This window comes from Pavona decussata, unplaced genomic scaffold, assembly GCF_977016875.1.
Source record: "Pavona decussata unplaced genomic scaffold, jaPavDecu1.1 SCAFFOLD_53, whole genome shotgun sequence".
Lineage (NCBI taxonomy): Eukaryota > Metazoa > Cnidaria > Anthozoa > Scleractinia > Agariciidae > Pavona > Pavona decussata.
In genome coordinates, this window is record NW_028145475.1 from 882,803 (window position 1) to 908,586 (window position 25,784).

General features: G+C 39.0%; 3 protein-coding genes across 3 annotated transcripts; 1 reads left to right on the forward strand and 2 right to left on the reverse strand.

The window, feature by feature from the left end:
- Positions 1 to 583: 583 nt before the first annotated feature.
- On the reverse strand, positions 584 to 18,673 carry LOC146480327 (putative tubulin polyglutamylase TTLL9). The gene is made up of 19 exons (XM_085109478.1): positions 18,569 to 18,673; positions 18,441 to 18,481; positions 18,202 to 18,291; positions 16,908 to 17,019; positions 16,296 to 16,381; positions 14,986 to 15,019; positions 13,995 to 14,060; positions 12,622 to 12,690; positions 12,067 to 12,102; positions 11,475 to 11,544; positions 10,473 to 10,513; positions 9,263 to 9,350; positions 8,313 to 8,371; positions 7,591 to 7,653; positions 6,939 to 7,033; positions 6,205 to 6,243; positions 5,182 to 5,295; positions 4,279 to 4,406; positions 584 to 734 (listed from the first exon to the last, which is right to left on the reverse strand). Exons 1-19 carry the CDS (start codon positions 18,602 to 18,604, stop codon positions 661 to 663), a joined length of 1,341 nt encoding a protein of 446 aa, XP_084965604.1. The 5' UTR covers positions 18,605 to 18,673; the 3' UTR covers positions 584 to 660.
- LOC146480328 (uncharacterized) lies at positions 1,444 to 3,668 on the reverse strand. The gene has a single exon (XM_085109477.1). The coding sequence runs from the start codon at positions 3,264 to 3,266 to the stop codon at positions 1,599 to 1,601; it is 1,668 nt and encodes a 555-aa protein (XP_084965603.1). The 5' UTR covers positions 3,267 to 3,668; the 3' UTR covers positions 1,444 to 1,598.
- Positions 18,652 to 25,422, forward strand: LOC146480329 (ras-related protein Rab-22A-like). The gene is made up of 7 exons (XM_085109484.1): positions 18,652 to 18,838; positions 18,976 to 19,055; positions 20,488 to 20,569; positions 20,684 to 20,755; positions 21,143 to 21,253; positions 21,571 to 21,676; positions 21,854 to 25,422. The coding sequence occupies exons 1-7, from the start codon at positions 18,776 to 18,778 to the stop codon at positions 21,988 to 21,990; spliced, it is 651 nt and encodes a 216-aa protein (XP_084965610.1). The 5' UTR covers positions 18,652 to 18,775; the 3' UTR covers positions 21,991 to 25,422.
- The last annotated feature ends 362 nt before the right edge of the window (positions 25,423 to 25,784 follow it).

Sequence of the window (25,784 nt, forward strand, 5' to 3'; positions counted from 1 at the left end):
TAAACTCAGCAACATAAAACATTGGGAAAACATTTCCTGAAGGAATTAAAGGCCACATGCAAAAACCTGGAAGTGATCTAAAAAGCACTAAAGCTTGATTTTGCTTCGAGCCCTTCAATTGTCTGCCTGCCTATTATTTACAACAAATGTGCCCTGCAATAGCTGCTATGTACATGAGGGTAAAGAAATAGGATAAGCCTGTAATGATGAAAAACCGTTTCCCAGGCTCTGTCAAAAAAATAAATAAATACATATAAAAAAACGAATTATGGTGGTGGTGGCCATGATGATAACCAGCAACACGCATATGTATTATTAGTAAGCAGGGGTTTTCCCTGGGTACTGGCCCCTGTGTTAACTGCACGTTTCAACGGTGCCTACCTTTAAAAAGATCCTACGCCAGTCTTTACAAAAAAGCAAGTTGATGAGGGGTGCCTATCTATTTTCCACTAAGAACCCTTCTACTTCATAAATAAATGAAAACCATGACATGTAGTGAAACATTGTATATCGTGGAGGGAGGAAAAAGAAATCATCCAGGAAACTTCATGACAACACCTTCATATTTTCACTGATGCTGAGCGATTGAAAATTTCTACAGGAGTGTAAGCTGAGTTAATAACTGAGGCATGCACGATTCTCTTTGTTTTCCATCAGTCTTTATGTTTTCTTTACTGTCTGGGCATTCTTGAAGACCTGCTTCAACTGCTTGTCACGATCACTATTGTCACAACCTGTGAGAAGACAAAGATTTTCTTTTAAAGAGGAGCATGGGTTAACTCATGCAAGGATGTTTTTCTTTCCTTGGAAGGCAATAGAAGGTTCATTTCCCACACAAACTAAGTCTGTGATGATATCAGCTTAATTGACGGGCTGAGAGCATAATTGACACAAATTACTTTTCAGGTTGTGTCTTATTGTTTTAGCTCAGATTCATCAGAGTTTTTGCATATGGCCTTGAACCCCTTCAAGAAACATTGCTACAGTGTTTTAACAGTTGCTTTGCGCTTCGTTTGCAATAAAAACCTATGATTATAGCAAGAATAACGTTTTTATTACAAAACGAAGTGCAACCACATTGGAGCAACATTTCCTTCACAAAGGAATTCAAGGCCACATGCAAAAGCTCCAGTGAATCTGAGGTAAAACAACAAAAGGCAATCTGAAAAGTCATTTGGGTTGGTTATGCTTACGGCTCTTCAATTGCTCAACAATTCATCCCAAATAATATTGCGAGTACAATGGAAGCCTGTTAATACAGCCACCACTGGGCCATAAACAGGCGGTCACATTGAAGGGGGTCTTCAGACTTCGGAATGACTACACAGGGTTTTTCGTTTATTTATTTGAGCAGAACCTTTTTGTGCCCACTCAACCAATAGGCAAGCCATCTGCCAAAAGGTACTTAACAGTTATAAACAACTACAATCAAAATCTAGGGAAAGGTAAAATATAGTTCTCGAAGACGAGTGTTCAGTGCCAATATGTAGAAATTATTCCAGACGTTTCGGGCTTAGCCCTTCATCAGTGGAAAAAGATTTACGTTAAGAAGCTGGCTTGCGCTATGAAGTCAAATTTAAAGTTGTAAGGTGCGCGCGCTATGTGCGCGTGACGACCTGAAGATATCGGAAGTCGGAGTTCATTCCGCGCGGCTGACTGGTGCCTAGTCTGAAAATAAGGCGCATCTCCTGACGCTTTCGTTGCTTGTTTCCGTCACAGAGCATAATTCCACGGACTTTTGCGTCCTGGATAGTGTGGCCATTTGTATTAAAATGCTCTGCGACGGGGAAGCCCGGCAGGTTCTTCTCAATGCTGCGTAGGTGTTCACCGAAGCGTTGCCCTAGCGTGCGGCCAGTTTCGCCGATGTAAAGAGCAGGGCAACGGCGGCAAGAGATACCATACACTAAGCAGGTTGTTTGACAGTTGAAAGCTTCTTTGATGACAAACGAGCTTTTGGGACCCTGCAGCGTGGTGTCAGGAGAAATATGGTCACAGGTACGGCAGCGGGCGTGCGTGCATGGAGATGTTCCCACATGAGGATCAGGTTGCCTGTTAGCGGTTGTATGCACTAAAATGTCGCGGATGTTACGATCACGGCGATAGGCAACCAGCGGCGGCTGAGGAAATATTTCACTAGTTTCAGGGTCGCCAGATAAAATGCTGAAATTGCGCAGCAGGATTCTCTTGATTCTTTCGTTTAAAGGGTGGTAGGTAAGAACCAAGGGAATTCTGCTTGGCTCTCTACTTGCGGAGTCTTGATGGTGGATGACCTCAGTACGGTTGACCCGCTGGATCGTGTCAAGATCACGCTGTAGAGAGGCGGCACAATACCCTCTTTGAACGGAAAAAGTGATCATCTCCTTGCCCCTCTCCAGAAAATCAGAGTCGTCAGAACACAGACGCCGAAGTCGTAAAAGTTGACTGCGGGGGAGACCTTCTTTGCAGTGCCGAGGATGTGAAGATTGATGATGAAGGTAGCTGTGTGTGTCAGTGACCTTGTAGTGTACGGAAGTACTGATGTGATCATTGGTAATGCGTAAAGTCATGTCCAGGAAAGAGAGTTCAGTGTCAGAAGTTGTGTGCGTAAATTGAAGAGCGGGATGAAAGTTTGATACAAAGCTGATGTAATTCTCAAGTTCCAAGCGACTACAGCATGCAACCCCGAGGAGGTCATCGATGTACCGCTTGTGGAGTTGAGGTACAAAACCAGTGTATTGGCTAGCGATTTGTTCCTCAATATATCCCACGAAGAGGCACGCATAGTTAGGGCCCATCTTGCTGCCCATGGCGACTCCTCCTATTTGCTTGTAAAAATCGCCATTGAAAGTGAAGGCATTGAGGGTCAGCACAAGTTCTGCAAGACGGGTTAGGGTAGAAGTAGGTGGCTCAAGAACGGAACGCTTGTCAAGGAAGTAGGCTAAAGCTTCAAGCCCGCTGTTGTTCGGGATTACGGTATACAGAGATTTGATGTCCATGCTGTATAGGAAGCGTTCGCCGGTGATGTTGTCATCAAAGCGGAAATCATTTAAGATATTGAGCGCGTGGTTGGTATCCTTTATGTAGGTGTTGAGGTTGCGGACGATGGGACACATGATCCGATCTAAGTACGCGGCAATGTTCTCAGTTGGACAGCTGCACGCAGAAACAATTGGTCTCCCAGGGTTGCCTGTTTTATGAATCTTTGGAAGCAGATAGAATTTGGAGGTTTTTGGTGTAGGCACAATTAAATTCTTAGCCGATGGTGGAAGTTCGTTAGCAGCGATCATAGCGTTGACCGCCGATTTAACCGTGAGCTGATTCTCTTTGATGGGATCGTGATCAATACGCTCATAAAATCTCTCATCGGACAGTTGACGGTTGGCCTCAGCGATGTACAAAGGGCGCGACCAGACGACAACAGCACCACCTTTATCAGCTGGTTTGATGACAATGTCACTGCGTGCTGATAGTTGAAGTAATGCTGCTCTCTCAGTGGGTGATAAGTTATTTTGCTGTGATCTTGCCTTAAAATTAACAGCATTTACGGCACGGCGGCAACGATCAATGTAATGATCCACAGCTGAAAATTTGCCATCTGGAGGAGTCCAAGTAGAATCCTTGGGGTTAAACTTAGCGAAAGGGTCGTTGATGTCAGAAGTTGGCTGAGAGTCGCTGTCATCGTTCCTGTGAAAATGGGCCTTCAAAGGAATGCGGCGATAGAGATTTTCTCAGTCGGCCTTGGCCTCATATTCGTCAATGCATTTCTTAACAGGGACGAAACTCAGTCCTTTACTGAGAACCGATTTCTCAGCATCAGTCAGCGGCATGTCACGTGGTATAGTAACAACGAGTTTGCTGAGGCGACCATCGGCGTCGGAAGGATTGTTGCCACTACCGCCAGCACGTCTGTTAGAGTCGGTAGGATTATTATCACGTTCTTCTTGGCGCTTTGCGTCCCTTAAAGAAGCCATTTTCCTATCCTTGACAGTTTTGAGGCGTATATAATATCTAGAATTGAGGTCATGGATGTAGCGTCGAATGCGATGAAAGTAATCCTCAGAGCAAACCCTTTGTAACTGTTCGCAGTTTTGGGTAATACCGCTGGAAGCTGAATCACGTTTAATTGTCATGCAGTGGATGGTAGACTGCATGATTTGTCTAGAGCACGCACCAGTTATAGACTTAACGTTTCGTACGTACCGGTTAGAAAGAGATGATGGATGGAATTTAACCAAAATCAAAATCTAGGCCCAGAAACTATATCAGTGTAAACTGATCAGACTTTAAAGCCTCGCCTACCTAAGAATGTATTTGTTGGATAAGAAGGATTTGGGATACAGTCTGCACCACTGGTGTCATCCATATACACTGGTCCATCATTCCACATTAAGTCAAAACCTCCAACACGCTTCTCACGCCCAGTTAATCTGAAAATACACAATGGAAGTAATTAGGTGAGATTTGGTGAATGACAAAACTAAAACAACATTTCCGTTAACATTTTACAGTGAAAGTCTCAAATCATTACTTTGCAGGCACTTTCTGAACTCCAAACATGAAGTACTAATGCAAACAAAACATTCTCTCCGGTGCTGTAAACTACTGGGCCGGGTTGTTCGAAAGCCGATTAACGCTAATCTACGATTAAAAGTTAATCGAGGTTTTCATCTCGCTTTTTAAAAGTGGTTTTAAAGCCTAATTGCAAGCTAAAGGTAAAGAAAAGTGTAAGTCAAAACTGAGGGCCAAAAATCATTTAATTAAACTTGAATCAAAGTTCAAGTTAACCCAGGATTAGCTTATGATCGGGCTTTGAACAACTGGGCCCTGGAGGGTTTATTTAGTACTTTGTTTTCATGTTAAGGTTACCGTATACCTTTAAAGGTGTCTCGCGTCCAAGCAATGTAGCGCATCCGGTTGAAACTGTAGATACCTGAACCCTTATATAAAATTAAAGCTTATAGAGTTGGCTATCAAACTATACCAAGAATTTTTAATTGGACGCGAGAGACCAATGAAGGTATACAGTAACCTTAAAAGGTGCTTTAACGATTATTAATACATAATCGTTTCCACATTACCTAACTAAACCTTGAAGATGTGAATAATTGGTTAATGCCCTGGCGAGAGATTACTTGGTGAAATGAATCGTACACTACATAAACACTACATATTGTTTTGAAACAGGTGCCAAAAATAAAATACCTGTTTTCCATATCTATAATGTGCAACATGTCCTCTAGCAGACGACACTTCAGCTCATAATCTGATTGACTACTGGCTGTCAGTGATGGTGAAGCATTCACCTCGATCAACCACCTGTGAGAAACCAAAATGCAGCATAAGTGTATGAATCAAATATTCCAGTAAATCTGCGGCACAACTGAAAATCTGCCGGGAATAATGGCAAGCCAGTATTTCTCAGTTTTATTCAAAAACCAGTGGGCAACTGAGGAAAACAGACTAACACTGACAGTACAACTGCAGCAAATTTACGTCTCCAGTACACTTTAAAAAAATTCCAAATATAGGACCTGGGATTACATTCCTTCAGCAGGTTGTTTAGAAGGCTTTTTCTTTTCAACAGGGGCTTGTTGTTGGTAGCGCTCATTAGTGGAGAGAATTTTGCATTTCAAAATTGGTTGGGTTTACCAATTACAACAGCCTGAAATACTACGTTAACAGGTGAAACAGCAACTAAACTAAACCCTAATAGCCTGCATGCAGACGTCCCCTTTTTCCTTTGTTGCACTTTTCCGAGTGCAACAAAGAAAATAGGAGATGCCTACATGCAGGCTAAACCCTCACAGTCTATAGCCTTATATTCAGGAGGACGTATTGGAATCAATTTAGCATCTGAGGTTTGGAGGTCTCACATTTCGGGAGGGGAGGGGCTTATAATAAATATTATAAACTAAGGCAATAAATTTATCATTATTATGCATCTCTGTTGTACAACTCTTGTATATCTGGAGGTCACGTGAAGCACATTTGCAGTACATCTGCAGGCTTATCCACAAACGTGCACCTCTCTTGAAAGCATGGTGGCATGAACTTGTAAGCATAATTACCAGCACAATTGCAAGAATTTACAAGTATATTCAAAGGCAGAACTAAAGGCTCATTTGCAAGCATGATTGCAGGCTTGTGTGGAGGCACCTGCCTGCATTTATGTGGTTTATACAGTCAGTAATTATAGAATGATAGACTATAGGGAGATGAACTTACGGTTTAAGCTTGGAGTCAAGAAGAATATCATAACCATATCTTCATCATGTTAAGTGAATTGCATTGAATTTTCTTAGATGTGAGATGTGTAAGTGTAACATCTTCAGATATTTAGGATCAGTGCAGCATTATGTTACAGCTCAGTGTCAACAATGATCTTGAGTTGACAACTAGAGGTAGTTTGGCCATGCTAATGACATTCAAGAGCTGATGTTTCAAGAGTTAACCCTTCGTCAGAGAGAATCCAAGGAAAAAAGGGCTAACGCTCAAAATATCAGCTCTTGGAATCTCTTAACAGTGGCCAGATTACCTTATCAACTTAGTTGATGACCAAATATCTCTTTCCATTACCCCACCGATGTAGCACCACAGTTTCTCTTACTAGAAACTAACCCCTTTACCTACTTCTTACATGTAGTTCCATTTTGAAGACCATGCAGAGCCAAACTAGTTTCTTACAGTCTAATATAGTTCTAGCTTTCTAGTCTGCAGAGAAAATTCTTCAGAATAATCAAACGAAAAACTGTTAAGGTAAAGGATTACTTTGCGCTAGGGATTCTTGATTTTCAATATGACAGTGGAAGTACACATTGGAGATTGCTTTGATTTCAAATCCGGGCAATCCTTGGAATGAAAGGATCCAATCTAGCCTGCGCAGCAGTTATCTTTTCCAAGTGAATGCCAGAAGGGAACTTCTGGCATCTCACTTCTAATAACAGCCCTGTAAAGGATACAATTCAAAGCAGTGTTTATCATTTATCATAATCTTTTGTACAGCTTGTATACTCTTGATGTAGATGTTATCCATGTCTCTCATCAAAGTCTCAACCTGGGAAACAACATCACAAACTTTAAGATCTTAGGGCTGGTTCACACTGACAACAGAATTGGAAGTGGAGTCCGCATTGGAAGTGTAAGGTATCTTCCTTTCCGGTGTGAATAAAAAAAATGGAGACAGAATCAGAATCGCAAGGATCAGAATGTTCCTTTTCCTTCTGATTCCATCACTGGCGATCAAGTGTGAACTGGTTGATCAGAGTACTGACTCAGTAGGAAGCACAAGCATAAGAATCAACCAATCACATAGCTCATTCCCAATTCCTTTACGTGAGATTTAGAACAGAAAACATGGCGGCCTTCCGCCATTTTGAACAAAAGCAACTCCAAGGCTTCTGTTTCTGCTTTCATTGTATTGATTCATACTACCGGTAGGTCAGAAGATTCTTCTGATTCTGACTGCCATTCCAAATCGGCTTCTGTCGCTAGTGTGAACCAGGCCTTAGGAATCACTACCTTACAATAGGAACATGGAACATTTCATAATGACTCAGAGAAGAAAACATAATGTAAATAAAAAGTCAGTTATTATTAAATGGTTATTTTTACCTTCTCTATGCCATGTTTTGCAACAAGATACCTCCTTAGCTGTTGTAAAGACCACTTGCAACCCTGGAATATTTTAAGTTGAAAAAATCAATTATTGTCAAGTCACACTTGTAAAGTTGCTTTACATATATTTAAGGATAAATTGATTACAAAGACAAAGATGGTAAATGTGAAGTCATTCATGTAATAAACAATAATTATTCCACGAGCGCACATTGGATATGAGATGATAGATAGCCAACAAGGCATGTAGCACCAAGTTGGTTATAATCATCTCATCTCCAACAAGTGGAGTGGAATAATGATTGTTTCATTAAAAGCAATCAAGAAATATTGCTAGGTTTTGCTGATTTCACTTTGCAAGAACAACCAGAAGAGGATTTAATGGTGGCTATTTCTCGGGCATGGTAATTAATGGCTCATATACCATGGCCACTAAGCCAATCAAATCGCTCAAATTGCATTTATACAGTTTTTAATAATAAGCTTTATTGCATTCAGTTGTAACCCCATGGGGGGTACTCCTCGTAATTTTTGTTGGGGTGTGTGGCTTGGTTTTCCAAACTCTGACATTATTTCAGACCAAAACATGCAATTTTCTGGTACCCTTTTTCAGAGCTGGCATGCATTTCTCAAACATACCGATGTCATTTTGGACCAAAGATTTATTAAAAATACAAAACACTTTGCTTGGGTTTTGGGTTGTTCTCAACTTAACATACCTTTTCAGCATCATAATCAGGAGCTGTTTTCTGAATAGCAACATTAGTGAGATGCACATCTGCGGTGTTCAAACGTCAAGGATTAAATGATTGGTTGACTAACTGGCTGATCAACTGACTGACTGACTGACTGACTGACTGACTGACTGAATAAACCAAACTGATGGAAGGGATGACACTACAGCAAAGGGCAATTTACTTTGGGCCATTGTATTACATTTAATTAGTGTATTCGGCAACAGAAAGTATTTAGAACAGTTTATTTGTGTGTTGTGTAGTCCTTTGCATTCCAACGTTTTGTGACTGACTGACTGATTGACTGAATCTCTTTACGATGGCCAATTTACCTTAAGTTATCAACTCTGTTGATAAACCAAACATTTGTTTCTACTCTCCATCGACACAGCACCACAGTTTCTTTAGAATCTAACCCCTAAGTTAACCCCAGACTGAATGACTGGTCAGTTGGTTGGTGGGGTTTTATGTCGTGGTTCAAAAGTCTGGGCTAGCTGTTACTCATGGATTTCCAATTTACGTTAATTTATTGGACATTGTGATATAATTTGGTCTCTGATAGAATGACACCAGATGTGTGTCAACTCCCCTACCCAGAAAAAATAAGTGTTAATGAAAGTAAACAAGTCATGAACCAAAGGGCGTAAGTACCAGAGGGTATGTATTGATTGTTACATCTATGGTTTTCCTTATCTAGAATATTGACTAATATAAACCTAACCAACAACTTACAGATATTCTAGCAAAGGCCTTTTTTACAATTTTTTTCAGTCCTTAAGTGTTAACCTTGTCTCAAGTAGTTCCACTAAAGGTGGTTGTACAAACAACTAGAATCAGATACCATTAGACATAAAAAAATATATCAAAAATTAGCTAAAGAGCGGTAAAACATTTTATAGGAAAAAGCAAGGTCAACAATCAGTAGGGCAGGATACATGTATCATCTATTGAATCCAAGGAAAATCTTGTATTTGAAAATCTTGCAAAGCCTTCTCTATAAAGCCAGACGCACATTGGGACATACTGAGGAGTAAATTGCCAGCAAATCAATGAACATGAACAACATAAGTCTGTTCTTGTAATATGGAGGGCAATTACTTTGTTGGAGGTACTCTGCAAAAGTTCTGATGGAGATGTGTAGCTGACTAATTGAAACCCTGACACACTTTCAATGCAAAATGTGTAATTTTCACTCTTCACTCATTTTACAGACCTGACCCCAAAATGGATACTCATTAACTGGGCCCGGTTGTTCGAAAGACGATGAACGCTAATCCACAACTAAAAGTTAATCAAGGTTTTCATCTTACTCATTGTAAAAGGTTTAAGAGGCTAATTTCAACCTAAAGGTTAAGAAAAGTCTAAGGCAAAACTGAGGGACAAAAGTCTTTTGGGAGAATCTTTATTGATTTTAATTAAACTTGCATCAAAGTTCATGTTAATCTGAGATTAGCTTAATCAGGCTTTGAATAACTGGACCCTGAAGCTTAAATATTGATACCCATTTTCAATGGGGGAAGGGAATTTATGAGTTATGAGTTTATGTGAACTCAAGTTGAATTTGAGATTGCATGAATTGTGAATCAGGTTTAAATAACTAGATAATAAAGTTCTGATTTTATTATTCAGTAGGTATATATTAGGCAATAGGCACAACAGTTACCTTTTAGAAAGGGTTAGGTAGGTCACTGCTTACAATCACTTGAGATCAAAATGACCTTGATCTCAAACTCATGGTTCTTGGTGCAATTTTCATATCAAGCTCAAAGCCCATGTACTCCTGATACAACGCTAGCTTATATAGAGGGTCGTGCAGGGGGGTCTCTTGCATGGTTCACAAACAGAAAAAATAGCAAATCACGGATCACAGAAATGAAAATTTCGTTTTCAAGCTCTTCACGGGTCACGCAAAACCTTCAGGTCACGGATTACGAAGAATAATTTATTACATTCACGTTTCACGGGAAATAAAATCAGCTAATCACGCATCACGAAGATACCCCTGTACGACCCTCTATATAGGCAGTACACTAAGGGCAATTACTGGTATGCTTAACAGGTTAGTTAAGAATTTTTCTGCAATATTTACCATAAATTATTGCATCTGATATTAATTTTAAAAACCAAAACAGTGACAATACTTACTGTGGTTACAAGGACATACACTCTTAAATCAAACTTTCTACCTACATTGGAGAAAACACCAAAAGAGAGATTTTTTAAGAGATACTTTTAACTTAGTAATTACTTTATTTTCAGATTTACTCACACATAATTATAGCTTAGCAGAAGACCTTTACTTAAACAAATTGTTTTACATGTCTGGATGGCATTTTCGTTATCCAACAAACTTTGCTAAAAGTGCCTCAAAGAAACTTTCAAAGACAAGTTGTTAACAAAATTTTCTCCTGGCAAAAGCTGACTAAAATATGAAAGTAAGTAAACTTTCTTTCTTGCCAATCATCTGCCATGAAGTCATCTAAAGTTTGATGATAAAATCCTTTATTAGAACTTAAACCTTGATTTATTGTTCGATCTTTTTCTGCTTCCTGAGGAGACATACAGTCGACTCCCAACAACTTGAACCCTCACTTACTCAAACCTCGTGCTAACTCGAACCCATTTTTCTTTCATTTCAGGTCATTTTTTTATATAATTTTACCCTCGATAACTCGAACTCCCGATAACTCGAACCTTTTTCAATTGCCCTTGAAGGTTTGAGATATCAGGAGTCGACTGTATATTTAGAGTTGAACAATTTATTTGTTTCTTCCTTTGTTCCCAATATTAAGTCTCAGATTATGGAGTAAACACGTCAAGCAAGAATACCCAAGGAGTACAAGAGAATAAAACTCAAAGAGAGTAAAGGCCCGTTTAAAAGGTTTCAACAAAATGTTTGCTGCAATATACGTTTTCAACACTTTGTTGAACTAAATGATGGGAAAGTGTGTTGAAAGTGCAAAAAAAATTGATTGGTTAGAATTTTCATTCCACATTGATTCAACATTTCCTTTGCTCTTGAAAATGTTGAATGGCGTTGAAGCTGTTTGAGCAATCCGTTTAACATTTGCCCAACATCTGTTCAACTTTTGTTGAACAAAAGTTGCCATTTAAATGGGCCTTAAGGAAACTAAAAGAGATGCGTACCTCCTATTAAGTAGGGATTTTCCACATAGCGCTGTACCACATAAGCCTCTGGTGCTTCTTTGTCATCCCTCTGACAACAAAGTTAGCAAAAGATTCACAGACCATGTTTATTTTCTTTTGCTGCCCCTTACCAGCATTTCCTACAAATCTGCCCCTTCCACAAACCCTCTAAAACATAAACAATTCCTTCTGCTATGGACCCATAATGTCTCTCCATCCCAACCTCTGCCCCACCAAACTCATGTTAGATCTGGGTCAAATTATGTACAAAGGATGCAAGAGGCAAACAACAAACACAACTATTCATTCCTCCCTAACCATGAAAGATATGTACCCTGAAAACTGTCATAAACATGCATAATATTACGTCATACAAAAAGATATCACAAGGTGTCTCACTACATGCATGTGTTGTGGTTCAAAATTGTTTTGGTTTAAAAATCTTCACACCAGTTTCCCTTTGTCTCAGATTGTAAACCAAAAAAAATTAAACCACAACATATACCCAGCCCTGCCTTGAGCTTTTATAAAAGTGGGTCATTGAAAATACAAATCATGACACATTTTACAAGACAAATTGCTAGCTACTTACTCTGTCATCTGACATGGCAGCACGATAGGGATCTTCCTAACAATTACAAAGAGGGACATACATCTTTTTAAAATAATTATTAATTCACATGTGCTATATAATAATTATTATTATAGTATTGGCCATGGGCCAGTCAAAAAAGCCTTCAATTGGGTGATGCTTAACCAAAGAAAGATGAAAGAAACAAGCATAATATTATATTCATTTGCTACTCAATGTCTGATTTATTTAGTTTAATTTATAAAAACTAAAATTTGACCATAATTATGAAAATTCTTATTGCCATAATTAACTGTCAATAATATATTACAATATAAAACCTTAAATTCATCATTTCCATGGCAACCTTTACTACAAAATACTAACTAAAGTTAACTGGCACTAGCAGCTAGATACCTCTCCCTTGCAGGTCACTGCCATCGCAATCAAGAGCTCCCTGCTAACAAAGTCATCCTATGGGAGCCTACTTGTGGCAGGATTATCCTGTCAAGATTTGATGGTGGCTGTGTTAATATTATTTGATTACTCTGTCTTTAATAATTATATTATAATAACCTTTCTCCAATCCATGATGTCTTTTAGCTTTCTGAACAGGAAAATCCCCTTTCCTTGAGACTTGCCTACCTGCAAAATTAACCTCACTTACTCATTTACTAGTTAATGAAAACTGTCTTGGTGCACTTTATACTAATAGTCATTACACACAAGGTGCAGCTCCAGAAAATATCCATACTCCTCCTATAGAAGGTTTTTTTGCTTTCCTCCCCCCCCCCCCCCCCCAACTCTCCCACCAAAAATTCCAGTTTAGCCTCATACTTTGTATCTAAAATTCTGGCATTTAAGAACCCCCCCCCCCCCTCCTCAAAGAAATTTCTAATGACCCTCCATGGGGTGGGTATGGATTTTTTCTAGAACTGCACAGTCAATCATTATCCTCAACTTGCATGGTTTCTCCAATGCTGCTGATAATCCTTGATCACATTTTCACATAAAATCAAATGGGATGAAAAAGAGAGGGTAATTTTTGACACAAAGTTGACATGTAATTAAAAAAGAAATGCCTTTGTTTGGCATGCTCCCTACCCACCACCTCACAAGTAATCTGCTTAGTTCATTTCCCCAATGGTGAGATATAAAAAGCTGACCCACTGCCAACAAAAAATCAAAGCCGTTGCTATACTGAGAATGACAAGACTACTAGCTCACACAGAAACAAATATTCTGGTTCCAGTGAATGAAACCAAGATTTCTCAAACAATATTAGACAATGATTATCATAACAATTATTATTGTCAAAAAATTGTAACTGCACATTTAACAGCAAAATAAGGCTATTTACAAAACAGGAAAATACCCTCAATTCTGTGAGAACCAGAGCATCAATGATGTGTAAGTAAAACAAAGGAAACAGTACAACTCAAAAATTTTGAAAACAAAAGAAATTTATAAAATGTGCACTGGTACTCACAGAAAGATGATTTTAAGTCTCAGGGTAGTTTTAATTAATATCAATAACATAGGGACAATAATACAGATCAAATTGGAATTTGGAAATGTTGGTTTTTGAGGAGAGGGGCAAACCAGAGAACCTGTAGAAAAACTTCTCAGGGCAAGGCTGAGAACCAACAACAAATAAACTCAACCCACATGACGCCAAGTCTGGGCCACACTGGTGGGAGGCGAGTGCTCTCACCACTGCACCATCCATGTTCCCTATCCTTTCCCTACCCTAGCTACCCTAACCTCTATGATATGGAGCCCTGGCTGTCACCTCAGGATAGGAAATTTGGCATTTACCCTGAAGGAAATTTCCTGTTGTCCAGGGGTTGTGAATTTGAATCTGGCTTTCCTGGAAATGTATAATTCCAGTGTCTGTGCCTCTTAGGCTTAATACTGATAGCTGCATTATCAAAAGTGTTAAAACTCACAGGCTTCATAATCCATGTTGTACCAGGGTTCCTTTTGAATTCTTCAACAAAAATGTGGTACTCCATCTGGAGCAGGCAGTGAGAGCCAGAGAAAATTATTAATTAATAAATAATAAGAGAAAGACATGTTCATCACAAGTAAATTAATCTTGGAATAAATGTGATAGAATATGTTAAGCCTGGTGAATACATGAGAATGACGTGTTATTCAGTAAGTGACACAGGCATACTGGGAAAAAAATCTGAGTGTTCCTATCAGGAGCCGAACCTAAGACCTTTCGATTTCTAGTTTGGATGCTCTACAATTGAGCTACAGGAGATTCGTGGGAGCTAAGGCCATTAGTTTGGATGCTCTACCATTGAGCTACAGGAGATTCATGAGAGCTAAGGCCATTAAACTAGGTTCATGGGACAAACATCCTGTAATTGGTCTTCAGTTCGACTCCTGATAGGAGCACTCTGATTTTTTTCTGAGTATGCCTGTGTCACTTACTGAATAACACATCATTCTCATGTATTCACCAGGTTTAAAGTATTGACTATCACATTTATTCCATCATGCATATGGCACACATTGACATTAATGCCAATCCTAGCAAACTTTTTAACATCAGGAAAGAAATATCTCCCATGTGCCTTGGATATTAATTTTAAAGGGACATGACTGTTAACATGGCAGAGAACTGTGCAATCTATACTGACAAATGGGCTTAGTGGAGAGTGGCAAGGCTGGGAAGGTAACAAAAGATCAACAGAGATGGCAGGAGATAGATGTGGCCTTATCCCTCACCAGGGGAGGTGAGTATGACGAGGGGTCACAGTCAACGAAATCATTCAAAATCAGCACAAACAGGTTATTCAAGGAACTGACAGAAAAATAATTAATCTTTGCTCTGTTTCCTTAAATAGATGTCTACTAAAAGGATTTGGTATGGCTAACAGTCTTTTTAATATGAGCTTTGAGAAAGAAGTTTATTTATCTGGAACTTACTGGAAGTTCAAACGTGGTTGGAAAGAAGTCACACCTAAAGACAAGTTAAGGAAATACAGAGAGCCACTCAACAAAATATGAAATGGTCCAAGCTTTTCTTAATAGTACCACTGACAGTGTCTCAGGTCATTCTCATCGTTCGCTTTTGAACTCACTAAAATGTGAGTATAAACTGTCAAAATGCTGACGAAGGGGACACTCAGGTATATAGTCATAGAGAGGTGTGAATGTGGCCAAGTTGTTACTTCTATTAGTCCTGGGCTGTTACCATGCTATGGTGTAGAAGCTTGTGTGTTGCTATGATCCCAAGAGCCATGCTGATGGGGACTCAAGCTCCTGGCAGGTCCAGCCAAGCCAGACAGGTTTTGGGAAAGATACCAGGCAAAGACAGTTCCGGGCCCTCCAGGCTGGGGTTTGGGATTAACTACCCCACCCTGTAAAAGAGCTCTATTACTAAGACTGTAACGATTTAGGGGCCTTATGTCAATGAGCATTAGTGTACTCATGAGGATAAAACTGGATCCAAAGAAAGTGTAGCCACCCAAAAGATTACCCAAAAAAGGTCATTCTTCCCCATATAAAATCTTTAAAATAGTTACTGCCAACATCTTTCTCACCAGAAAAAAAGTCTGTGTGGAAATTTATAACCCAAACAAGTCCTCATTTGCCAATTTCAGGCCCACTAAAGGTCTTCGCCACTCCCTATCACAAGCATAACCTAGTACCTCTGCCCCCCCCCCCCCCCCTGGGGAAGTTGTAACCTTATTTAAAAGAAGTTGGGCTCTAAATTACCACCAAGTGGACTAGTGGTGGGTCCACAAGTTTGATATAAAAAAAAAAAGACAGGAATGTTTTCTCAATATAAGGTCCCAGTATCAATAAATAATTATTATTATAAATTTAGAAAGTTAAATTCATGGTTCTGTAATTGTGCAAATACTTAGGGGTTGATTTTTAAGACAAGTAATAGTTAGTCTACCTTAGAAATTAATTTTTCCTTTCACAAACACTCAAAAACAATAAATTAAGGCATTGCCATACAAACAGACCAGTAAATAAATATAATAATCTGTTTAAAGCATTTGACCGTATCTTGAGATGGAATAATCAGGTAAAACTTAGGGATTAAGGTATTTTTCAGTCAGATACACAGACATACTAGGAAAAAGAAAATTTGAGTTCTCCCACCTGGAGTCAACCCTATGACATTCTGAGGATGCCTGTGTCACTGCCTGCAAAATACCTCAGTCTATCATTTCTTCGCAAGGCTTAACACATAACATCACATTTTTTGCACTACTCAAGGATACTTTGCAGCTTCAAGTTTTCCATACTCTCTTTCCAGTTGTTTCTTAAGCCTCTTTAGATTCTTTGCCATGAGATTCTTTCGAGTCAACTAGAGTAAACAAATTAAGAAATTAACCAAAGAAAACAAAAACTTAAATTAGAAATACAGCTAACTGTATTTCCTAGAATAAGCACCCAGGTGCTTATTTAAAATTTTGGCCAAGAAGAGGGACTCTTATTTGCTTATTATTTTTTCTTAAATCTTCATATGGAAAAAATCTACAACATTATACATGAAAATGGACGAGGGTGCTTATTAGAATATAGCGCTTATTTGAGGAAATACGGTATTCATACCAGAACAACCCTTTCAAGCAAACTCAGATATTCCCTCATTAAGAAAAGTCTTTGCAGGTCAACTGGGTGTCATAACACATTATTTGGACGTTACAGCACCACTAAACTGAGTAAGTGAGATCAAGGTCTACTTCAATCAGTAAATAAAATAAATTATTTGTTATTATGGTTGATTCCTTTTCCCATACAGGGTTATGAAAATGCTTCTCTCAGTTTAAAAACACTAAATCTTGTTAGGTGGCTTGGTAAACCACTACACAAACAGCAAATATTTGTACCTCATAGTGGTTCCTAAAATGGCAGATCTTGACATGTTCCTCCATGTATGTATGGTCAAAGTATTCTCTCATCCATCCCACATCGCACCAGTAAAAATCCCACTCACCTTCCCTTTCAATCATAAAAATAAACAGTATTTAATTCTCACTGATTGCAATGGTACTTAATTAATCACTTCTTTTGAAAGCCCTATGACTTTTCTTTGCTGAATTTTGTCCCTCCTATTATTTTTGTTGCCCCCTTTATGTCTGTGGGTCTCTGGGGATGCTGCCTTCATAGCCAGCAAGCAAGCTCTCCAACTGCAGGGCTGTCAACTCTCCCGGATAATCTGGGAGACTCCAGATTTTGAACATGATCTCCCGGTCTCCAGATTTTTAACCTTATCTTCTCATGGTCTCCATATTTATGTCTGTAATCTCATGGATAATTGCCTAAGTTTGCTATTTGTCGCTTGGTTGACTTGCCAATAATAATATGTGAAATGTTCCCCGTTGCTTCTTTTAGTGATTTATAGACTTATTCCCCCCCTCCCCCCCACCGAAGGGATGAATGTAGCCTTGATGCCACGCCCCTGTAAGGTGATTTGTTGCTTCTGGTTGGGAAGTCATATTCTCCATAATAATTGAAGACGTTGGAGGTTGACAGCCCTGCAACTGGGGTATCACACTTGTAAGACATATTTGGGGTGCGAGCAGAGAGCGAAGTAAACTGCGAGAGGATTGGGGCTGGGCTTCCAACCCAACCCTCTCATGGTTCCTTCACTTGCTGCTCGCACCCTTGCCTGAGACCCCAGATTGGAGGGCTTGCATGTTCTCTTCAGGGTCTTCAATACATTTATTATACTCATAGAGATAACACTGGGGGCTAAATTACCCATGTAAATTTGACTTGTTTCTTCATGAGAAAATTTTCTTAATTCTGAGTGTGTGTAATCAATTCCCTATCCAATCCAATGGATTGCTCAATCCAGATTTATGTGATTCACATAATGACAAGGCACTTACAGTGGACAAAAAAATGCATCAACTGGAAGAAAAATGCCCCTTCCCTATCCACCTGTGAAGAGGTGTAATGAAGAGGTTTACTTGTATTCAAAATTGAAAGGGATCAAAGGACTCATCACATTCAGAATTTTAAATTGATATCTGTTCCCATGGTAATGTGTTACTGCTCATGTGACTGTGACAGTCACAACTTCAAAAAATGACAATCAAAAAAGAAATTCAGATTCTCTGTTAATGGCATTGCATTGAAAAATTTAATCTTCTACTGACAAAAACATTGCAAACTTACTCTCGAATTTCTGTCCAGCCCTTTGAGCGGAGAACATCCAAAATGGTATTCTGTAGTGAACACTTGAAGCGGATCACACGGCTGTTGTCACTTTTACATGAGCAAAAATAAACAAGAAACTATATTAATTAATTAAATCCATACTAAAAAGATTCTTCTCCGTGGATAACTTTATGTTTACAAACTCCTAGCAAGATTTTTGCTTAGTGACGGAGTCAAATGAATACTAAATTACTTACAACGGCTTTCTCTGGACCGGCTTCCAGTTAAGAGACGTTTGCTGCGAAAATTCATCAAAACACAGTTTAACAGTTAAACGACGAAGGATATTTATATCAAAAAAACGCTTTTGTTTTGATTTTCTCACCCTGTCCCTTTTTGCCGCCATATTGAAATCCTGCATAAATCCCACAATGCACCAGCGTTTACAGTCCTTCCCAGTCTCCACGAGGAGAACCTTCTTTACATAAAATTTGCAAGTTTTAGAAATGTACCTTGGCCTTATCATCTTTGAAAATGTGAAAATGAGCACTTGTTGACAAAGAGGAAGAGTGGATAGGGATCGAGACGGAAGATGCATCGAGCGTACAATACTCCAGGAGGCAGCATAAGAGAAATAAAGCTCTGTCTTCTTGGGGTAAGAACAATATAGTAGAGCTGAAACTGCAAATTACCGTGGCCTTCTATTTAGTGCTTTTGCCTAACTTTTCTACATATTCACAAAAGTGATTGATCTTTTGAACTGATGCGTCAGTATTTTATCTATTTCCGAAGGATGCGGGTGTTGGCAAGTCGTGCTTGGTTCATCGGTTTGTCTCCGATTCATTTAATGCCTCATCGCCGCCCACCATAGGGTAAGAACAATGAGACTTAAGTTTTCCTGTTTATCAAAATATTGATTGTTCATATATCGTGGCATCACATTCTCGATGTTCAAGCAAAACTACAAAATTATACACATACAGTGACATTCAGAATAGGTTCTGTAATTATATAGCTACTTCATTTCAAGGAACACATGATCAGACTTACATGTAAGTGCGCTGCAGCACGCTTCCGGTTTGAAAATCAAAATAACTGGTCACGAGTGGACATGCCATTTCATTTGAAAAGTTTCAGAAATTGTGAGGCCCTCCACTTTGTATCATTTTTACTTTTCAATGACAGCAGATCTATACATTTTGAAATGAATATTTTGCTTCTTGTATAGTGAGGTGACAGTGCAATTCATTATGCATGAACTCTCGGGTACTAACACCATGTGCAGAAAATAATGCCTTTGATGACCGGTAAATAAATCACTTTGTAAACTGGAAAAGATGACACTTACATGTATCATTTACAATTCAGTCAGACTCTTCTTAATTGAACTTAAAAATTATGGGATGGATGAACAAAATGGAATAAAATTTCCAAAGAGAGCACAAGGAGTACCTGCTACTGGCACTCCATAAGTTCTGAAGGGAATTTCCAAAAACAATCTGAAGCATTTAATTTGTATTTCAAATTTCCGGATTTTTTGGCAAAATGGTAAGCATCTCAGAATTTGTCCCTGAAATGATGATATTTTCTTACTGAATATGGTTCTGTGTAACTGATAAGCAACCCATGATTCCAGCCTCTGCTATTTGTATTTTGTGAAGATTAGAGAGGACAAGCTTAATCACAATGACATCGTCTTCACTGCCCCCCTTCTCCTCCTCCTGTTCATCAGCATCATCATCATCATCATCATCATCATCATCATCATCATCATTATCATCATCATTACCATTATTGACGTCCTCTGCATCACCATCATTATCATTACTGTCACCGCCACCACCTCTATCAACATAATCACCATCGCCATCATCGTCATCTTCATTGGCTCCATCATGGCCAGTACCATTGCCACCATTGCCATATGATTATGACTACCACTTCCACCAGCATCATCATAATCAAACATTATTTCACCAATTGACAGAAATCATCCTGTGTTTCTCTGACAAACACTGTCTTCAACTCCAAGACAGTTGGCCCAAAGGTTAAGTTTGAACTTACCTTTTGTCCAAACCTATGATCTGACCTGACATATTGGGTGGTTGCCAATAAAATGACCATCTTACTGGAGCTACGTGGTACTCTTTGGAGAGTAAACAATGATGTGTGTGACTACTGGGATGCATGACAGTACTCTGGATTAATTTACTGAAAATGTCAACAGTATAATGATTAATAACTCCTAGCCTTTGTAGTTGTCACAAATTTTAAATCTTCCCTTGTTGCTTCCTCTTATTTCAGAGCTGCTTTTATGACAAAAATGATGCTTGTAGGGGATCAAGCTTTCAAATTCAATATATGGGATACTGCTGGACAAGAGAGGGTAGGTTCATGTAATCATTAAGCTTTCAAAGAGAATCTGTGCTTTGGTAAAATTATTATACATACATGTATACAAGTCAGTAAACTAAGAATGGTTTTTGTTTGTTTTGTTCAGTTCAAAAGTCTGGCTCCACTTTACTATCGAGATGCTGCTGCGGCCATTTTAGTTTATGATATAACAAGTGATGTAAGTTGATTGTCTTCCATGTTTAATAAAATAACTGAATAAACTGTGTTCCATAGACAACTTGCATTGCTCTATATTGTCTCTTTGTTGTACCTCATTCTCCCCTCGATGGGAGAGTAGTATAATACATCCTAGTTCCTTCCTGCTACAGAAACTGGGCTAAGCTCCTGCCTTCTTAGGCAACTGCTACCAAAGTGTGGCTTGAGCAAGTCACTTTGTGCCACATTGTCTCTGTGCCCAGGTCTATCAATGGGCACATCCAGGAAAGAGTAGTTAATACCTGTGGTTTCTTCGTATTGGCTTATAAATAGTATGAAACCTCTATTTATAAAACACTACAGGTACCTGTAGATAAGTAATAACATTATAGTTTTCTTTTGTTTTCAGAGTTCATTTCACGCTTTAAAGACTTGGATCAAGGAGTTAACACGATTTGGCCCACCTGATATTCTTATTGCTATCGCTGGCAACAAGTGTGATAAAGCCGATCAACGGGAGGTAAGCTGGCTATTGTAGCCCGTCAAAACCCCATTAATACTGTTTGTGTAGATTGGTTCCCCGTTAAGTATTCAACCAATCAGAAGGTTACTCAGGGTTGCTACAGTCAAGGAAAAGTCAGGGAATTCTGTCTTAAGCCAGGGAACCATGAATTTCTTATAGCTCAATGGTGGAGCATCCAAATTAGTACATGGAAGGTCATACATGTAGGTTTGACTCCTGTTAGAAACACTCGGATTTCTTTTTTCTGAGTAGGCTTGTGAATAATACATCACTGTATAATACATAAATGTTCTTATTCCAATGTTGTTTCTCAGGTTCCGTCGGAAGAAGCAGAGGAGTTTGCAAGCAGTGTAGAAGCAATATTTGTTGAGACAAGTGCTCGCACAAACAAGAATGTCCACTGGCTCTTTGAAGAGTTGTGTAAGTAATATACAACAATTCTTTTAGCCCAGTGACTTGCACCATCTTTGGATTTCCAAGTTCCAAGGCTATATTTTGTAAAATTATTTTGGAAACATATGTTCATGATTGCTTCATTTTCTTATTGTAGCATCAATTGCATTTTCCCAATTCAAATTCATGTTATCCTTATCTTAGCTCGCAGACTCCCCCAAGAACAAGCAGAAGCTCCAGTTGGAAAAAATGCCCTTGTACGGCCGAAACAAGCAGAGGAAGTTCCAAAAAGATCTTGTTGTTCAGAAAAACAACCACCATCACCGTCATCAGCTTACTAAATGTGATGGACTCAGTTGTGTGCTAATGAACTACATGTTCTCTCTAAAGAATTGTTCCTTTTTCTATGCACAATTTTATGTGGTTATGTACATATACATGTGAATGGCCAAACTGTTTGAAGGAACAATTTTCCAGACTAGAGCAATTTTAACTTACCGGAACTCTTACTTAGTCTGACTAGTAACATGATAAAAAAGAGGGTTGGAAGTTGGAGAAAGGGAGCAAGAATTGAATGGAGATAGGACAACACTAACTTTGTGTTGTTAGAGGGTTGAAAGCAGGAGAAATGAAAAATTTGGCAATATTAATATTGCAGTGCCATTTATTTAATATTTTGCCACAGAAATAGTACCCAGAGTTGGTAGCTTGGAACCGGAAGAGGGAGGCTGGAAGTTCACATCCCCAACTGCTTACCCTTCCCCCCCCCCCCCCCCCCACACACACACACACCTCCCCACACACACGGGTTATAATTTCCTTCAAGGTGTCAAGATGATTTTATTTAAACTTTGGGCATTTTCCATTTGCCAGAACTGCCCTACCAGACCAGTCAGTTTGATCTTCAAAATGACGCATTTGATTTACAGACTGGCCAGTGCGGTCAGTCAGTTCTGACAAATGGGTAGTGCCCATAAATTCCTCTGATTGGTTTAAGTGTGAAAAATTTAGTCAAACGTTTTTTTTCCACCTTTTTCGTAACCTGATTATAGTAAATTTGAATTGGTTGAAATTAGTATGTACTAAACATAAATTATTGAGATTTTTGTTATTGAAAAACCATATGCCATCTGATCAGAAACATTCGGTTGAAAAGTCTGTGCACTTAGGAGCTGTCACAACAGATCAGTGTGTCTAATTAAATTCACCCGAACTCAGGTTAAAGGATTGGACTTGGTCTTAACTTCAGCCATCATATCACAAGAAGTATCCCATATCTGGATGGGTTTTTCCATTATGAGGTTTTTGAGCGATCTGATCACATACACTACAGATGTCATTCCCACATGTTCATTTTTCAGTTTTGAAAGTCTTAGACTACCAAGCCAGCCCTCTTTTCTTGAGGGATTGTAAAGCAAGAAGAAACTGAAATGCACAGTAGGGAGATAGTAATTCTTGCTCTGAAGCTATCGGCCATATTTGTGTGGACGTGGGCTATCCCAGCCCTAAGAGAAACAAGAGGATATGTTGTGGTTCAATTTTATCCCTGGTTTAATGTTCATTTTCCTTTGCTTTATCCTCATTATCATACATACACAAGAACAAAGGGAAATTAAGATTGAACCACAACAGATACATGCCAAGGTTGAAACTGAAATTGGGGAATTTCAGGGTTTATGTTTGACACTGAAAATTGTGAGATGTTTCTTGTGTGTGTAGCTGTGATATTAAGTTCTTTACGGTGTGTGCAGCCTCATCAATCCTCTTCGTATTAAGGATATTGTCTAGAAAGTATGCAATGGAAGGTTTTCACGGTGGCCACATTGGAGGCATAAAACAATAAAAACCATTTTCCTTTGTAAAATATTGCAAATATATTTCATTGTTCTGTACCTCCAATGTGGCTGCAATCTCGCACCAGAGTCGTCAGGCTCTTTGGCCAGCTGTTGGTTGCCAGGAGAGACTCTGGGGAACTGGAATTTTTTTACTTCAGGATTTCTGGAGTAAAACAATGCAAGCTGTTATGGGGCAGCCGATCGAGTTTTTAAAAAATTCCCAGTCTCTCCTGATGACCAACAGCTGGCCAACTGCTGTGAGGCAGCTGTATTCACAGGCTAAAGGCCTCTTTATCAAAGTGATGCCTGCCTGGTGCAAAACCATTCATTTCACATAAACCCCAGTCTTTAGGCCCTGATGGGGGAGGGGGTGGGTGGTCACTGTTTTGTAGTACTTGAATCCGTTTAAGTAGCTGTCAGAGATTTGGTGTACATCATTCAAGGCATAGATTGAACTTAGTTGTCCGTATCAATCTTCCCTTGATGAAGGTTATCTTTTGCAACAAAACTACTTGTAAAAAATTACACTGTCTCACTTCCATATGAACAGCTGTCTGCCAGGCATCTCTTTGAAAAGGAGACCAAAGGCATTTTGATTTCTAACAGAAAGCTAAGTAAACAGACACACCAAAACACTTTTTATTCAGTTTGTTCACTTTTCTTCCATTAGAGTAAATCAATATGGGTGGCTATTTTATTATTAAACATCTAACACAACTCGAGCATTTACAGAACTGCACAAGACTCCCAGGAGGGGTACTTGGTTTTTTTTTTTTTTTTTAAGGTTGTGAGGGGGGGGGGTGGGGGGTGGGAGAAAAAACGATATTTTGGTCCAATTTGCTTTTTTTAGCGAAGGGAGTTAAAATGTAGCCCAGTGGGGTTGTTGTTGTTGTATTTTTTTGGCCGGTGGGGGGGGGGGGGGGGGGGGAAGGGAATGATGAGGGGGACTGGGGGATAAGTTCACACTCATGGGGTTTTGGGGGTACTAATTTTTTTCACCATCCCTTTAAGATGCGAGTACCCCTCCTTGGTCATGGCTTGTGGTTTACCCCAGAATCCTAAAAACTAAACGCGCATGCATGGAACTAGTCAAGTTTCACTCGACTTTCTTTCTTTCTCATGAGAAAACGAGATTGAGTGTATATGTACTGCTCATGTGAAAATCTCGATATTTGGAAATAGGACATTTTCACTATGCCGTCATTTGACTACAACTACCAGAATCCTTCAGTTGTTTGTTTTCTCATGCTAATTAGAGCTATTATTCTTTGCACTCCAGTGGGATTACAAAATTTGAATTTGAAAAGGAAAACGAATTGAACTCTGGTAGTTGTAGTCAAATGACGCCATCATGAAAATGGCCTATTAGTGCTCCTAGTATATTATCTTCCACATCAAAGTAAAATTCATTTATCACATTAATTCAATTAAAATTGTACTACATGCAAGTAACAGTAAATATAATATAGTTTTGTAAAATAAAGAAAAAATTAAATGGTAAATATGGGTTGAAGTGATCTTGGTATCAAAAATACAGGCTGATACAAAAAAGTCTGAAACGCGAACATACACACCCTAATGACCAGTGTTTAGTAACGACCAGTCTCGGTTCCATTTCCTTGACTAACCCTATTTAGTCTTGGGGAGGAGAGCTCTAATTTTGAACATCCGTAACGGTCTTAAGATTGAAGCAAACACCACCAAACTTTGTGCCTTTTCCGAAAATCTATCTAGCCATAGTTTGGTGTGATATTTCAGTTTAGTTTTCACTGCAATAACAGTACGACGGTCACGGTTTTGGAAATTTGGCTCTTTAAGCCTTTCTGTGTGGAATTCTAAATTTACCCTCTTTTCCTCTACATTTTTGTTACACCATTTTACATTTCTTTATTGGTTTTGATTAATTTTTAGTAAATTCTGACGGGTTTTTGAGGCTTTTTAAAAAAAAAAACAAGAAATCCAAGATGGCGCATGTTCAAGACAAATGATGTTTAATTCCTACAAGAAAACAGTTTTGCACATGCTATATGCCCTCCAAGTTTGTCAGGATCAGGTACTCATGAAAAACACCTTGCTAAATAGGGTTGTGTCAAAGACTGGCATGATCCTTAACCACTCACCAAGGAAAAGTTTGAAACAGTTCGTAGTATAAGATTTACTTTACGTGTACTACCATAAGGACAAAAAAATTTGAACATTCAGAAAATACGACATCTGAAATATCGACCCTGGGGCTTGTTTGAGGAAATGTGGTTGATCAAGATTTGGTATCTACTGCCAGAAATTACTACTTAACACTT

What these genes read in the sequence shown, in the direction of transcription:
- LOC146480328 (XM_085109477.1), bottom strand. Translation starts at nt 3,266, where the DNA reads ATGATCGCTGCTAACGAACTTCCACCATCGGCTAAGAATTTAATTGTG.
- LOC146480327 (XM_085109478.1), bottom strand. Translation starts at nt 18,604, where the DNA reads ATGCAGGATTTCAATATGGCGGCAAAAAGGGACAGG. An exon ending in CTGATTATGATGCTGAAAAG is followed by an intron (nt 7,654 to 8,312) that starts GTATGTTAAGTT and finishes AAAATATTCCAG; the next exon opens with GGTTGCAAGTGGTCTTTACA. An exon ending in GATAAACACTGCTTTGAATT is followed by an intron (nt 6,244 to 6,938) that starts GTATCCTTTACA and finishes AACATGATGAAG; the next exon opens with ATATGGTTATGATATTCTTC.
- LOC146480329 (XM_085109484.1), top strand. Translation starts at nt 18,776, where the DNA reads ATGCATCGAGCGTACAATACTCCAGGAGGCAGCATAAGAGAAATAAAG. An exon ending in TCATCGCCGCCCACCATAGG is followed by an intron (nt 19,056 to 20,487) that starts GTAAGAACAATG and finishes CTCTTATTTCAG; the next exon opens with AGCTGCTTTTATGACAAAAA. An exon ending in CTGGCTCTTTGAAGAGTTGT is followed by an intron (nt 21,677 to 21,853) that starts GTAAGTAATATA and finishes TCCTTATCTTAG; the next exon opens with CTCGCAGACTCCCCCAAGAA.